We start from the raw sequence: 15,314 nt of genomic DNA on the forward strand, positions 1-15,314 counted from the left end.
AGGTAATTCTATTAACTATTTAGGAATCTTTTTATAAGATATCTTCTGTTTTAATGTGTAGACATGACAATTGGGTATACATCAAATCAGAAAATATAGGATTCTGCTATATACACGAAATTGGATTTTGATATCCGGAATATTTGTATTTCCATACTTAAATCTTAAAATTAATATAACCTCTTAATTATTAGAGATCTCACCTCTTAATTAGCTCTGCCTGTTACTTTGGTAGGTGATTGTAGTTTGGTTTCATTCTGTTTTCAGTTTGTTCGTTTAACCCATGTTCTGCATATATACTGCATTAAATTAAGCAGTGGTCTTTTAACCTAGGAGGCTAGGACGGCTTGTTATTCGTTATTTATTGCTTTTGTCAAGTTTTGTTCATGGTGAAAAGGAGACAGACATGTTAAAATCAATGTGTCAAATGATTAGTAGTTTAGGACAGTCGATTTAGAGATTTTTTTTGTGGCGGATTAATTAAATCGTTCCAACACAAGATAAAAGAGCTAACGTGTTGGGTAAATGAATAATCTAACCGACACAATCAAATTAAACCCATCGCAACGCTACAAATTTCTAACATCAATAAACTTTAACATAAATGGTGTTTATCTTCGTAGAGAGAAACATTTTTGGGATTGCTATTGATAGATTATAGGTTATACTATAGTCTATAAAACTAAGAAAGAACATTTTAAACTTGGCATGGAAAATTGCAAATGCAACTCATTACATTAAAGTTTTGAAAGCACGAGCCACCACTTCCCTTCCATTTTTGCTGACACATATTGACACACGTAGCTTCGTCACAATCTCTTTTCATTATAAGATCATGGCACGTTTCTTGTCCTCGCGTCTCCTTCGTTCCAATCCCTAATAAATATTTGAAAAGCTTACGAATGTTAATTTATCATCCCTTTAATATAAACTTATTATAATATGATGTTAAGAGAATGGTAAAAACTTAAAAGTAAAGCAAACCTAGAACAAGGATAATCATGAAGATAGCAAGAATGGTGGCTTTGTAAGTCATCTTTGATGAATATACAAACTGAAATAAAGATTTTCAAAGTAAAAACCATATATATAGGCAATTTAGCTAGGTCACATACACAATAATGACGAAAATCATTTATACTAGAAAGAAATCTGTGAACAGTGGAAAATAAATATTGGAGATCGGGAAAATAATATCAAAATTAAGAAATATATATTTACTAAATAAACTAAAAACGGAAATAAATAACAACGCAATAAATATAGATACTGTATGACACAAAATCTAAAATTCATGCAAAATAATTTACATGGTTAGCCTTTGTATCCGTTCTTGACCCATATTGTTCTTTCGCTGTAATTGATATTTGGGTTAGTTGGGCTTTAATTTTGTGTAAGTGGGGTTCCTTTCACAATTCCTTTAAGAGAGTTAAGGATGTCCAAAAAAAGAGAAAATTTACAAGTTTAGCCTTTAAAATATTTATATACTGAAATAAAATTGAATTTCCCTCCAAAACATTTTTTAGTAAAAATATATACTTTGCCATCTAAAGTAAATTAATATATCTTATATCAAGACATAAAATCACAAGTCACTTAATAGAAATCATAAGAAATACTTACGAAATATTAGAAGCCTTAACCAACAATAGTATATTCGGTTATTCCCCAATTACATTAAACCGAATCAAATGTAGAAGAAGCAAAACCAAGCCTAAAATAAAATTTATCAGTCCCTGAACCGCTGATTTGGTGATTTCCAATTTAGGGTTTAATTAATGTAACTATATAAACAGAAAGTATTTGGGTTAGTGATCGCTTTCTCCAGGAGAAAGAGAAAAAAGAAAGTTTAAAGAATCTCTGACAGTTACGGTTATGGCGACGGCGAATATACGCGACGGCGTTGTTTCCGATCAATTTGACTATGAAATCTGGGCTCCGATCACGAAATCTACACTAATCGAGCAAGGACTTTGGGATGTTGTCGTGAACGGAGTCCCGCAGGATCCATCGAAGAATCCAGAGTTAGCGGCGACGATTCAACCCGAAGAGCTTTCGAAATGGAGAGATTTCGTGGTGAAAGACGCTAAAGCGCTTCAGATCTTGCAATCTTCTCTCACGGATTCTGTTTTCAGGAAGACTCTCTCTGCTTCTTCGGCTAAAGATGTTTGGGATTTGCTTCGAAAAGGTAACGAACAAGCAACGATACGTAGATTAGAACAAGTAACGATACGTCGATTAGAGAAGCAATTAGAAGATCTCAAAATGGTTGACAAAGAATCTGGCAGTTCCTACTTGGATAAGGCTTTGGAAATCCTTGAACGATTGGGCCGTGCGAAACTTGAGAAATCTGATTACGAGATTTGCAAGAATGTGTTCACGACACTCTCTGGGTCATTCGATGGTCTAGATTCAATGTTGGAGGAACTCATTGATGTTCATAAGATGACTAGTAAGAGTCTTGTTGAGTATTTTTACTATCGTGTACATGAATCATCGACAGAGGAAGCTATCTTTGGACTATTGAAGGATTTGAGGCTTAAATCAAAGTCTGAGAAGTGGTGTGGCTTGTGCTACAAGAACAATCACAACCAAGAAGACTGCAAATTTAGGATTCATACAGATAAGGAGGAGAAAGAAGATGAAATCGTAGTTGATTATCGTCTGGAAACGGTACCAAATTTAGGGGCAAAAACATATGATGATGATATTTGGATAATACACAAGATGGCCCCGATTAACATGACTCCATATGTGAAGTATTTCACCACTCTAGACAGGACATTCAAAGCTACGGTTGGAACGGTCGATGGAACAGTTCTTTTGGTTGAAGGAAAAGGAGATGTTAAGATCAGGATGAAGGAAGGGAAGAAGAAGACGATCAGGAATGTGATTTTTGTTCCCGGGCTCAACAGAAACGTGTTGAGTTTTGGTAAGATGGTATCAAAACGCTACTCAATCTCAACGGGAATGCAAGGCGAATGCATTGTCTGCGATCGGGGTGAGAATAAATTGGGGGATGCTATGTGGATGACGGATGAAACAGAGATGGCTTTGCGTTTGAAGGTGATTGAAGGTAAACTCACATATTAAGTAGCTACTTTTCATGATGGCTACAATTGGTAGTAGGCTTAACTCGTCAGGTGGACATATCAGTCTTCTATGTGGTCTTTTTTAGTTTGGTTTTATTCCGTTTTCAGTTTGTTCGAGCTAATACATATTCTGCTACTGCAGTATGAATTAGTCTTTAACCTAGGAAGGCTTGGTTTTAATCTAGTTTTTCAAAAACTATTTTTGTCATCACTGTGCAAGTACTATTGTCAAGTTTTGTTAATGGTGAGAAGGAGACAAATTCTAGTGGAATAATGAAAGGGTTTTATACTTGTTAGAAAATTGATCAAATGTATATGATATAGCAGACCAAACGTGAGAAAGTTATCCACATAGAAAGGAGACAAACATGGAAGGATAGATTTTAGCAAATATACATTTTGATACAAACTTGAAAGTATTCATTATTGTTGGATAATGATATGAACTTGTTATCACTTTTTGAATATTATTTGAATCACGTATGTTCATTTTCATAAAGTGGTATAACTCCAATATTCTAGATAACCGATAGGCTTTTAAATCAAATGTTGAAGGCTTATATAATATGCTTTAAAATCAATGTCTGAAAAGTCGTGTGGCGTGTGTAACAAGCACAATCACGAGTTCACGACCCTTTTCTTTGACAATGAAATGAACTTGCTATTTTTTCTTATCACATTTTTTTATATTTTTCGAATATCACATTTTTCATTTTATAAAGTGGGTATTCTCTAGTAATTTAGATCACTGTATGTTCGGATGAAAACTCAACGATAACTAAAAATTATATTCAGATGCATCGGTTCATCTTTTCGTAGCGTGATTAGTTCTAATAGGGTCAGATCACTGAACCGGATCAACCCACTTAAATTGAACCAGATAGAACCACTAACAAAAGAACTTATTCCAGTTATATCCGAACTAGAACCGATTCGGAAACCGAGCCATTACTGATTTGGTGATTTCAAAACGTAATTAGGGTTTATAATTTGGTTTACTGAGACTAAATAAATAGAAAGTGTCACTGATGTGAGAATAGTTTATTCGCATTTCGCCTCTCTCCAGGAGAATATACAGAAAAAGGTTTAAAAGAAACACTGACAGTTAGGGCTATGGCGGCGGCGAATATACACGACGCCGTTGTTTCCGATGACCTGAACTATGAAATCTGGGCTCCAATCGCGAAAACTACACTAACGGAGAAAGGACTTTGGGATGTTGTCGAGAACGGAGTCCCACCGGATCCATCGAAGGTTCCAGAGTTAGCAGCGACGATTCAAGCCGAAGAGTTTTCGAAATGGAGAGATCTCGCGGAGAAAGACATGAAAGCGCTCCAAATTTTGCAATCTTCTCTCACGGATTCTGCTTTCAGGAAGACTCTCTCCGCTTCTTCGGCCAAGGACCTTTGGGATTCTCTCGAAAAAGGTAACAATGAACAAGCGAAACTACGTAGGTTAGAGAAGCAATTCGAAGAACTTAGTATGAATGAAGGAGAACCGATCAATCCCTACATAGATAGGGTTATCGAAATCGTTGAACAGTTGCGCCGTTTCAAAATTGCAAAATCCGATTATCAAGTTATCGAAAAGGTGTTAGCCACGCTCTCAGGATCATATGATGATGTAGCTCCAGTGTTGGGGGATCTCGTGGATCTGAAGAATATGAGTCTTAAGAGTTTTGTCGAGTTGTTTTATGTGTATGATTCGATAACAGAAGAATCTATCCATCTAATGTTGAAGGCTAATAGGCTTAGATCGATGGCTGAGGAGGAGTCTTGTGTGTTGTGCAACAAGAACAATCACAAACAAGAAGATTGTTCTTCTTCAATCCCTAAGGCAGGGAAGTCAAGTGGAGCCAGGCAATCTAAGCCGAAAAAAGGCAAATGCTTTCAATGTGGAGAACGAGGACATAAAGCCAAAGATTGCAACAAAAAGATTCAGCAACCAGCGGTGACAGAAGATCAGATTGAGATAGTTGAGGAAAAAGAAATCGAAGTTGATTTTCTACTGTTAGCAGCGTTGAATTTGAATGAATTCACATATGATGAGAATATGTGGATGATATACGGCCATGCCACGAATCACATGACTCCATATGAGAAGCTTTTCACCACTCTAGACAGAACATACAAAGCTAAGGTTGGTTTGGTTGACGGAACAATTATCATGGTAGAAGGAATAGGAGATGTGAAGATCAAGATGAAGGAAGGGAAACAGAAGACGATCAACAATGTGATTTTTGTTCCTGGGCTCAATAGAAACGTGTTGAGTGTTCAGCAGATGAAATCAAGAGGCTGTTCATTCATAAATGGAGCACGAGGCGAATGCATTGTTCATGATCGGACTGGGAAAGAATTTGGGGATACTTTGTGGGATAAGAGAGGATTATCTCTGCGTTTGCAGGTGATTGAAGGTAATGCCACCTCTTAATCAGCTCTGCCTTTCTCTTTGGTGGTAGACTTTAACTCGTAAGGTGGACGTATGTCTTTTTAGTTTGGTTTTATTCTGTTTTCAGTTTGCTAGTCTAATTCATATTCTGCTACTCTAGTATGAATTAGTATTGTGGTCTTTTAACCTAGGACGGCTTGGTATTAATCTAGTTTTGAAAAACTATTTTGGTTGTTCTCTATGCGTTTAGTATGCTATGCTTTTGTCAAGTTTTGCTTGTGGTGAAAAGGTGACAACATCCATTAAAGCTATCGTGTGCTGTGGCCGTGTCAGTGTGGGGTTAATCACTTAACCGGATCAGCCCATATAACCTGAATACTTGAACCAGACTTAACCAAATTAGGTTTTATAGAACAAATAACTCATTCCCCTATTCGAAAGGTGTATCATGTGCGTATAATTTTAGGAAAGACAAAATGATTTTAAGAATTAGGACGTATTTAGAACCGGGCCGAATAATTAACCGAAATAATTTGGGTTCAAAGTATATCTTCCAATTGCGGTAAACCGAACCAATAACCAAAATATTTACACCTGACAGACTCATTTTAGTGATCTTCCAAGCACTAGGGCTTGTTTGGTTTAATACTTTAATGTCACTGTATATATAAATAGAAAGCGTTCAGATGAGTGAATAGTTTATTCATTCGCTTTCTTCAAGATATCCCAACATTTAGAGCTATGGCGGCGGCGAATAAACAACAAGTCGATGTTTCCGATGACCTGAACTACGAAATTTGGGCTCGAATCGCGAAAACTACACTAACGGAGAAAGGACTTTGGGATGTTGTCGAGAACGGAGTCCCGCCAGATCCATCGAAGGTTCCAGAGTTAGCAGCGAAGATTCAACCCGAAGAGCTTTCAAAATGGAGAGATCTCGCGGTGAAAGACATGAAAGCGCTCCAGAATTTGCAGTCTTCTCTCACTGATTCAGCTTTAAGGAAGACTCTCTATGCTTCTTCGGCTAAAGATGTTTGGGATTTGCTCGAAAAAGGTAACAATGAACAAGCTAAGCTACGTAGGTTAGAGAAGCAATTCGAAGAACTTAGTATGGATGAAGCAGAACAGACAAATTCATACTTAGATAAAGTCAGAAAAATCGCTGAACAGTTGCGTCGTTTGAAAAATGGGAAATCTGATTATGAGGTTGTCACAAAGGTGTTAGGCTCGCTCTCAGAGTCGCATGAAGATTTAGCTACGCTGTTAGAGGAACAAGTAGATCTGAAGAAGGTGTCTCTTAAGAGTCTTGCTGAGTTTTTTTAACAGATATGAATCAGAAAAGAGAGAGAGTCAAAGCAGTAATGAATTACCTGTGTATGAAATGTTATCTCTCGCTCTTGGTCCTGTGACATTTTATGAGGATATGTGGCTATTATCCAGCGGTACCACGAATCACATGTCTCCATATCTGAAATTTTTCACCACTCTAGACAGAAGACACAGGGCTCCGGTGAAATTGATCAACGGATCAATTATCATGTTAAAAGGTAGAGGAGATGTCAAAGTCATGACCAAAGAAGGGAAGAGGAAGACGATCAAGAATGTGCTTTTTGTTCCGGATCTCGACAGAAACGTGTTGAGTCTTGGTCAGCTAGGACACTTAGGCTACATAATGATAATGAATAGAGACAAATGCATTCTTAAGGGTCAGAGAACTGAGAAAGTATTTGGGGAAGCCGTGAAGGAAGAGGGAGGTTTTGTTCTGCGTTATCAGGTGATTGAAGGTAATTTCACTTCTACTTAACGAGCTGCTTTGCCACTATGAATAAATTGGTAGTAGACTTAATTAGTAAGGTGTGGACAAATCAAGTGTTTCATTTGTTTGTTTGTTCCATTTTCTCTAAGTTTGTTCATCTAAGAAAAGCTGATTCATATTCTGCTATTGTAATATGAATTAGTCTGGTTGGTTTTACTCTAGTAGTAAAAAACTATGTTGTTATTAACAATGCAGTGCTTTTGTCAAGTTTTATTAATGGTGAAAAGGAGACGAATTGGAAGGGTTTTTAGTAAATTTATCAAATATATGATTACAGGACCAAGCTTGAGATAATTTAGCGAAATAGAAAGGAGATAGACATGGTAGGGCAAGGGCATTTTTGACCGTAGTACCATTGTGACATAAATTTATGCATGCATATCAATGAAATGGATTTGGTAGTTTATCACGTTTTTCATCATTACAAGGGGCAAAAATTGCAAATACTAAAACAGACTTCTATGTTAAGTATACTTTATTCCCTTAACAGGATCAACCCACTTAAATTGGACCAGATACAACGCTAACAAGTAACAACAATAACTAACCCGATTCGAAAGCTATGATTGACCAAATTAGCAAATATGGAACTTAACGTTCATCTGATTATCTAAAGTGAGCCGGTTTATATATATTTCTCCAATTGCGCTAAACCGAACCAAGAATAAAACCAAACGGAGCCACAACTCAATTTGGTGCATTTGCAATTGAACTCTAGGGTTTACGGTTAAGATAAATAGAAAGTGTTGGGGTGAAGGATTAGTTTAATCGCTTTGCTTGATCCAAGAGAATTTTTAGAGAAAAAGATTTGACAACATTTGCGGCAATGGCGGCGAGTCTACCAGACGGTGTTTCCGATGACTTTGACTACGAAGATTGGTCTCCAATGGTGAAAACTAGACTCGTGGAAAATGGAGTTTGGGATGTTGTTCAAAACGGAGTCTCGCCAAATCCAACGACGAATCCAGAGTTAGCGGCAACTATCAAAGCCGTAGATCTAGCACAATGGAGAAATCTTGTGGTTAAAGACAACAAAGCGCTCAAGATAATGCAATCTTCTCTCCCAGATTCGGTTTTCAGGAAAACAATCTCGATTGCTTCAGCCAAGGAACTTTGGGATTTGCTCAAAAAAGGTAACGATACCAAAGAAGCTAAGCTACGTAGATTAGAGAAACAATTCGAAAACCTTATGATGTACGAAGGAGAACGAATGAAATTGTACTTGAAGAGACTTGAGAAAATCATTGAAGAGTTATTTGTTTTGGGAAATCCAATATCGGATGATAAGGTTATCGCGAAGCTGTTGACTTCTCTGCCACGGTCGTATGATGATTCTGTTCCTGTGTTGAAGGAATTCATGACTTTGCCTGAACTGACTCATCGCGATCTTCTTAAGGCTTTTGAAATGTTTGGATCAGATCCTAAAACTATGCCTCAGGAGTTGATGAAGTTCATAATGATCCTTAGAAGAGCCTGGTCTGAGCGGATGTGGTGTAGTGCGTGCGAGACGTACAATCATAACCAAGAAGACTGTTATTACAACCCTAGGGTAGTGTACTTGGGTGGAGGCAGAGGCCAATGCTTTCAATGTGGAGAAAGAGGGCATTTTGCTAGAGATTGCTGCAATACTAGGAATCTGCAACCAATAGATCGGAAGAGAGAAGTCAAAGATGATTTTACATATGATGAGGATATGTGGATGCTATACACCACCTCTGAGAATCACATGAGTCCGTATGAGAAGTTTTTCACATCTTTGGACAGAACATACAAAGCTGGTGTTCAATTACCCAACGGGAATGTTGTCATGGTAGAAGGGATAGGAGATGTCAAGTTCATGATGGAGGGAGTGAGGATGACTATCAAGGATGTGCTTTTCGTTCCTTGGATCAACAAAAACATATTGAGTTTTAGTCGGATGAAAAAGAGAGGCTATTCAATGGAAGTGGATGACGGTGAATGGATCATTCGGGACAGGACTGGGAAAGTATTTGTTAAAACCTTGCGGGAAGAGAGAGGCATTGCTCTGCGTTTGCAGATGATTGAAAGGTATTCACTTTGAATAAATTTAGTAGTAGACTTACTCTTTAGGTGGCTCTTTCACGTGGTTTCAGTTTGGATTTATTCGTCTAAGAAAAAGCTAATTCTCATATTCTGCTACTGCAATATGAATTAGCCCTGGTCTTTTATTGGGGGTTTAATCTAGCTTTTTGGAAAGTACTTTGTATTCACTTTGCATTGCTTTTGTTAACTTTTGCTAATGGTTAAACAACTAAATAATGAAAGGATTTGCTTTGAGTTTTCAGGTGATTGAAGGTAATCTCACTTCTTAACTAGCGGCTTGCACCACTATGAATAATTTTGGTAGTAGACTTATCTCGTAAGGTATGGACAAACCAAGTGTTTTGTGTGTTTGTTTGTTCCATTTTCAGTATGTTCATGTAAGAAAAGCTGATTTTAATCTAGTAGTCAAAAACTATGTTGTTATTCACAATGCTGTGCGTCAAGTTTTGTTAATGGTGAGAAGGAAACAATTTCTAGTCGAATAATGAAAGGGTTGTTGGAAAATTGATCAAATATAAGATAACATACCAAACTTGAGAAAATTTACCTAAATAGAAAGGAGATAGACATGAAAGGGCTAGGGCATTGTTTAGCCGTAGGCATTGTGACATAAATCTGTGCATTCAAATTCACACTTAATCATTGGACAATGAAATGGTTATGTAAGTTTATTAATATGTAACGTTTTTCGTCTTTACAAAGTGCAAATACTCAAATATTATAGATCAATGTAATACTGTTCCGGTCCTATAAATAGATTTTATATATTCAGTGCTATGTTATTTGAAGTAAACCAAGTTCTAAGATGACTCAACGAATGCTTTAATTATCGTTCAGAATAAATTCTGCTTTAATTATCATTCCTCTTAGATTAGTTATAATCTCAGAAGTCCAAACCAACAACAACTGGTAGTATTATTCATGGCTGCAGAGAAGCTTGCGTGTGGTGTACGGTTTAATCACTTAACTGGACCAACCCACTGAAATTGAACCAGGCTTAACCAAAATTGATTTCCCTAACAATAATAACTAAACCGATTCGAAAACTCCGTATAATTAGTTTTTGAGAAATAAATTTAACATTTACTATATTAATTTGGAAGGGATCCGAGTCACTTTTAGGTTTATTATGTATTATATGTCTGTATATATTTTCTCCAATTTGGTTAAACCGAACCAAGAAATAAACCAAAACCGAGCCACTACTCAATATGGTGATTTTGCAATTGAACTTTAGGGTTTATGGTTAAAGCATAAAGTCACTATATAAATAGTAAAATAGAAAGAGTTTTGGTAGTCGCTTTGCTTTCTCCAAGAGATCTACAGAGAAAAAGCTTTGACGACAGTTGCGGCTATGGCGGCGAATCTACGAGACGGTGTTTCCGATGACTTTGACTATGAACATTGGTCTCCAATCGCGGAAACGAGACTGGTGGAGAATGGTGTTTGGGATGTTGTTCAAAACGGAGTCTCACCAAATCCAACGACGGATCCAGAGGTAGCGGCGACTATTAAGGTCGAAGATCTTACCCAATGGAGAAATCGTATGATTGAAGACAACAAAGCGCTCAAGATAATGCAATCTGCTCTCCCAGATTCGGTTTTCAGGAAGACTATCTCGGTTGCTTCGTCCAAGGAACTTTGGGATTTGCTCAAAAAAGGTAACGATAACGAAGAAGCTAAAAAGCTACGTAGATTAGAGAAGCAATTAGAAAACCTTACGATGTACGAAGGAGAACGAATGAAGTCGTACTTGAAGAGAGTTGAGAAAATCATTGAAGAGTTCTTTGTTTGGGGAAATCCGATATCGGATGAGAAGGTTATCGCTAAGCTGTTAACTTCGCTGCCACGGCCATATGATGATTCTATTACTGTGTTGAAGGAATTCATGACTTTGCCTGATCTGACTCATCGTGATCTTCTTAAGGCTTTTGAAATGTTTGGATCAAATCCTAAAACTATGCCTCAGGAGTTGATGAAGTTCATTAACATTCTTAGAAAAGCCCACTCTGATCGGTTGCCGTGTCGTGGGTACGATAAGAACAATCCCATCAAAGATGCTAAGCTACTTAGATTAGAGAAACAATTCGAGAAGCTTATGATGTATGACGGAGAATCTATGGATTCTTACTTGGAGCGAGTTTTGGATACCATTGAACAGTTCCGCGCTTCGGGAAATCCGTTATCCGATGATGATGTTATCGCTAAGCTGTTAACTTCGCTGTCATGGCCATATGATGATGCTATTCCTGTGTTGGAGGAACTCATGAATTTGCCTGATATGACTCCTCATGATCTTATTGGTGTTTTGGAGATGTTTGGATCACATCCTGAAATTATGCCTCAGGGGTTGAAGGATTTCGTCAAAAGTCTTAGAAAAGCCAAGGCTGAGCAGTTGTGGTGTGGTGTGTGCAAGATGTACAATCACTACCAAGAAGACTGTTATTACAACCCTAGGGTAGTGAACTTAGGTGGTGGAGAAAGAGGGCATTGTGCTAGAGACTGCTGTAACACAAGGAATTTGCAACCCGGGGCGACACTACAAGCTCAGAAGAGAGAAGTGAACGATGATTTCACTTATGATGAGGATATGTGGATGCTATACACCACCACTGAGAATCACATGACTCCATATGAGAAGTTTTTCACATCTTTGGATAGAACATACAGAGCTGGGGTTCAATTAGCGGGCGTGAATGTTGTCATGGTAGAAGGGATAGGAGATGTCAAGTTCACGATGAAGGGAGTGAAGATGACAATCAAGGATGTGCTTTTCGTTCCTCGGATCAACAAAAACGTTTTGAGTTTTAGTCGGATGAAAAAAAGAGGCTATTCATTGGAAATGGAAGGAGGTGAATGCACTATTAGGGATGAGAAGGGCAAGATATTTGTTCAAACCTTGCGGGAAAAGAGAGGCATTGCTCTGCGTTTGCAGGTGACTGAAAGGTATTTGCTTTGAATAAATTTATTTGGTAGTAGTAGTATCAAGTCTTTTATGTCGTTTCAATTTGGATTTATTCGCCTAAGTAAAGCTAATTCGTATACTGCTACTGCAATATGAATTAGTTTGGTCTTTTATTGGTTTTTTGAATTAGTTTGGTCTTTTATTGGTTTTTTGGAAACGCTTTTGTTAAGTTTTGCTAATGGTGAAAGGAGACGATTCTAGTTAACAACTTAACAATGAAAGGGCTTTTTTATTAAATTGATCAATATATGATTACAATCCAAACTTAATTGAGAAAATTTACCGAAATAGAAAGGAGAATAAATTCTGCTTTAAATCTTAGATTAGCTATAATCACACAAGTGACAAGTCCAAATCATGGTTAGAGAGAAGCTTGCGTGCGGTGTACGGACGTACGGTTAATCACTTAACCGGACCAACCCACTTGAATTGAACCAGATACAACATTCGTTAACAAAAATAACTTAAGCGATTCAAAAACTCCGTATGATCAACCAAATTCACAAACGTATTTGAAATATGTATGAATTTAACATTCATTTGGAAGTGATGCGATTCATTGGTTTATAGTTTATACATATTTCTCCAATTGTGTTAAACCGAACCAAGAAATAAAAGCGAAACCGAGCCACTACTCAACTAGGTGATTTTGCAATTGAACTTTAGGGTTTATGATTAAGCGCACTATATAAATAAAATGTTCTGGAGACTGGAGAGGGATTAGTTTAGTCACTTTGCTTGATCCAAGAGAATATACAGAGAAAAAAGCTTGACGACAGTTGAGGCTATGGCGGCGAATCTCCAAGACGGTGTTTCTGATGACTTTGACTACGAGCATTGGTCTCCAATCGCGAAAAAGAGACTCGTGGAAAATGGAGTTTGGGATGTTGTTCAAAATGGAGTCTCGCCAAATCCAACGAAGATTCCACAGTTAGCGGCGACTATCCAAGCCGTAGATCTAGCACAATGGAGAAATCGTGTGATTAAAGACAACAAAGCGCTTAAGATAATGCAATCTTCTCTCCCAGATTCGGTTTTCAGGAAGACTATCTCGATTGCTTCAGCCAAGGAACTTTGGGATTTGCTCAAAAAAGGTAACGATACCAAAGAAGCTAAGCTACGTAGATTAGAGAAACAATTTGAGAAGCTTATGATGTACGAAGGAGAACCAATGGATTTGTACTTGAAGAGAGTTGAGGAAATCACTGAACGGTTCGAAGTTTTGGGAAATCCGATATCGGATGATAAGGTTATCACCAAGCTGTTAACTTCGTTGTCATGGCCATATGATGATTCTATTCCTGTGTTGAAGGAATTCATGACTTTGCCTGATCTGACTCTTCGCGATCTTCTTAAGGCTTTTGAATTGTTTGGATCACATCCTGAAACTATGCCTCAGGAGTTGATGAAGTTCATTAACATTCTTAGAAAAGCTCACTCTGAGCGGATGCCGTGTGGTATCTGCGTGAAGAACAATCACAACCAAGAAGAAGACTTGTATTACAACCATAGGCCTAGGGTAGTGAATTTAAGTGGAGCCAATCAATTTAGAGGACAAGGGCATTATGCAAGAGATTGCAGCAACACTAGAAATCTGCAACAAGCTGAGAAGAGGATCCAAAAACCTGAGCATCTGATGTTAGGGGTAACTGTTGGTGGTATCACATTTGATGAGGGCATGTGGATGGTACACACCACTACAACGGATCACATGACTCCATATGAGAAGTTTTTCACGACTTTAGACCGATCATACAGAGCTAGGGTTGGACTGGCGGACGGGAAAGTTGTCATGGCAGAAGGGAAAGGAGATGTCATGATTATGACGAGGGAAGGGAAGAAGAGGATCAAGAATGTGCTTTTTGTTCCCGGGATCAACAAAAACGCTTTGAGTGTTGCTCAGATGACAGACCAAGGCTGTTCAGTAACATTTGGAGGAGGCAAATGCATTATGAAGAATCACACTGGGAAAGTATTTGGAGAAGCCATGTTGGAAGAGACAGGTTATGTTATTCGTTTGCAGGTGATTAAAGAAGTTATCTGGCACTAGGCTTAACTCGTATGGTGGACGTATTAGTTTGGTATTCTTCTGTTTTAAGTTTCTTTGCCTAAGAATAAGAAAGCTACTGCTGCTGCAGTATGGATTAGTGTGGTCTTTTTTTAACCTAGGACGGTTTGGAATCAATCTAGTTTTTGGGAAACTGTTTTGTATCCACAATGCAATGCTTTTGTCAAGTTTTGCTAATGGTGAAAGAAGACGATTCTTGTAGAAAGATAAAAGGGCTTTTGGTAAATTGATGATCAAATATACGATTACAGACCAAACTTAATTGAGAAAATTTACCGAAATTGAAAGAGAGAGATAGACATGCAGAAGGTGGGTTGTTGAATCAGTAGCGGCAGATCTTGGCCGTAGGCATTGTGACACAAACTTGTGCGTATTTCTTCTTGGCCGCCTCTGTCCCTCGCTTGGGCTCTTCTTCTTCAGCCATGGCTACCTTAGCCAAAGAACAAACCGCTGCAGCTGCAGCCGTGAACATGAGGTCCCTCCTCATTGTGGTGCTGCTCTGTTCCTTGACTTCTAAGCTGGGTGTGTTGTCGCTCGTGGAGGCTCTGACTACGGAGAGCCTTCGTCCGCCGGTGGCTGAGGGAACCTTGGCGACGGCCGGGAAGAAGGTAGCGGTCATGGTCATCGATGCCATTGCTTGATAGTTGATTCTACTCGCTAGTTGGCTCTCGGTTAATGGTTTGTGAGGTGATGGGAATGTGTTTAAGAAGTTGGGTAATTTGAGTTTGTGGAATTGTGGAGAAATGATATCCATTTCCTTATCCAAATATGATTTTCGTGCAAATGGGTTGTGGCCACGTGTCATGTTCTATCTTTTGTTAAGAAAAAAAACCATGAGAGGTTCTCGCACCAAAATAAAAAAGTGTACAGTGTAGATACTTTTGTTGTGGAGTCCCACATGTAGGTCCCATCTTGGATTTA

The 15,314-nt window shown here is 38.1% G+C and overlaps 3 protein-coding genes, 1 long non-coding RNA gene and 5 pseudogenes across 10 annotated transcripts; 6 read left to right on the forward strand and 3 right to left on the reverse strand.

Annotated features, from left to right (window-relative positions):
* Window positions 1-697: 697 nt before the first annotated feature.
* Window positions 698-1,036, reverse strand: LCR55 (low-molecular-weight cysteine-rich 55; the record flags this gene model as incomplete). The annotated part of the gene is made up of 2 exons (NM_001035660.1): window positions 698-876; window positions 985-1,036. 2 exons carry the CDS (start codon window positions 1,034-1,036, stop codon window positions 698-700), a joined length of 231 nt encoding a protein of 76 aa, NP_001030737.1.
* A 798-nt stretch (window positions 1,037-1,834) lies between these two features.
* Window positions 1,835-3,346, forward strand: AT3G21000 (Gag-Pol-related retrotransposon family protein). Its single transcript, NM_112993.2, has one exon. The coding sequence runs from the start codon at window positions 1,876-1,878 to the stop codon at window positions 3,091-3,093; it is 1,218 nt and encodes a 405-aa protein (NP_188737.1). The 5' UTR covers window positions 1,835-1,875; the 3' UTR covers window positions 3,094-3,346.
* Window positions 3,254-3,471, reverse strand: AT3G04045. The gene has a single exon (NR_141060.1). It is a non-coding gene; the product is annotated as an other RNA (long non-coding RNA).
* A 693-nt stretch (window positions 3,472-4,164) lies between these two features.
* On the forward strand, window positions 4,165-5,703 carry AT3G21010 (annotated as a pseudogene; the record flags this gene model as incomplete). The annotated part of the gene is made up of 1 exon: window positions 4,165-5,703.
* Window positions 5,704-6,221: 518 nt separating this feature from the next.
* On the forward strand, window positions 6,222-7,481 carry AT3G21020 (annotated as a pseudogene; the record flags this gene model as incomplete). Its single annotated transcript has 1 exon — window positions 6,222-7,481.
* A 641-nt stretch (window positions 7,482-8,122) lies between these two features.
* Window positions 8,123-9,358, forward strand: AT3G21030 (annotated as a pseudogene; the record flags this gene model as incomplete). Its single annotated transcript has 1 exon — window positions 8,123-9,358.
* A 1,356-nt stretch (window positions 9,359-10,714) lies between these two features.
* On the forward strand, window positions 10,715-12,319 carry AT3G21040 (annotated as a pseudogene; the record flags this gene model as incomplete). Its single annotated transcript has 1 exon — window positions 10,715-12,319.
* A 793-nt stretch (window positions 12,320-13,112) lies between these two features.
* Window positions 13,113-14,375, forward strand: AT3G21050 (annotated as a pseudogene; the record flags this gene model as incomplete). Its single annotated transcript has 1 exon — window positions 13,113-14,375.
* Window positions 14,376-14,386: 11 nt separating this feature from the next.
* On the reverse strand, window positions 14,387-15,181 carry PSBTN (photosystem II subunit T). 2 transcript variants are annotated; one of them, NM_001338498.1, is made up of 1 exon: window positions 14,387-15,141. In NM_001338498.1, exon 1 carries the CDS (start codon window positions 15,025-15,027, stop codon window positions 14,716-14,718), a length of 312 nt encoding a protein of 103 aa, NP_001319602.1. In that variant the 5' UTR covers window positions 15,028-15,141; the 3' UTR covers window positions 14,387-14,715. The 2 variants fall into 2 exon arrangements, with proteins under 2 accessions (NP_001319602.1, NP_566674.2); NM_112999.4 differs by having other exon boundaries at window positions 14,590-15,181.
* Between the last annotated feature and the right edge of the window lie 133 nt (window positions 15,182-15,314).

This window comes from Arabidopsis thaliana, chromosome 3, assembly GCF_000001735.4.
Source record: "Arabidopsis thaliana chromosome 3, partial sequence".
NCBI classification, from domain to species: domain Eukaryota; kingdom Viridiplantae; phylum Streptophyta; class Magnoliopsida; order Brassicales; family Brassicaceae; genus Arabidopsis; species Arabidopsis thaliana.

Excerpts from the sequence above, each read along its gene's own strand:
- AT3G21000 (NM_112993.2), top strand. The coding sequence starts at position 1,876 with ATGGCGACGGCGAATATACGCGACGGCGTTGTTTCCGATCAATTTGAC.
- PSBTN (NM_112999.4), bottom strand. The coding sequence starts at position 15,147 with ATGGATATCATTTCTCCACAATTCCACAAACTCAAATTACCCAACTTC.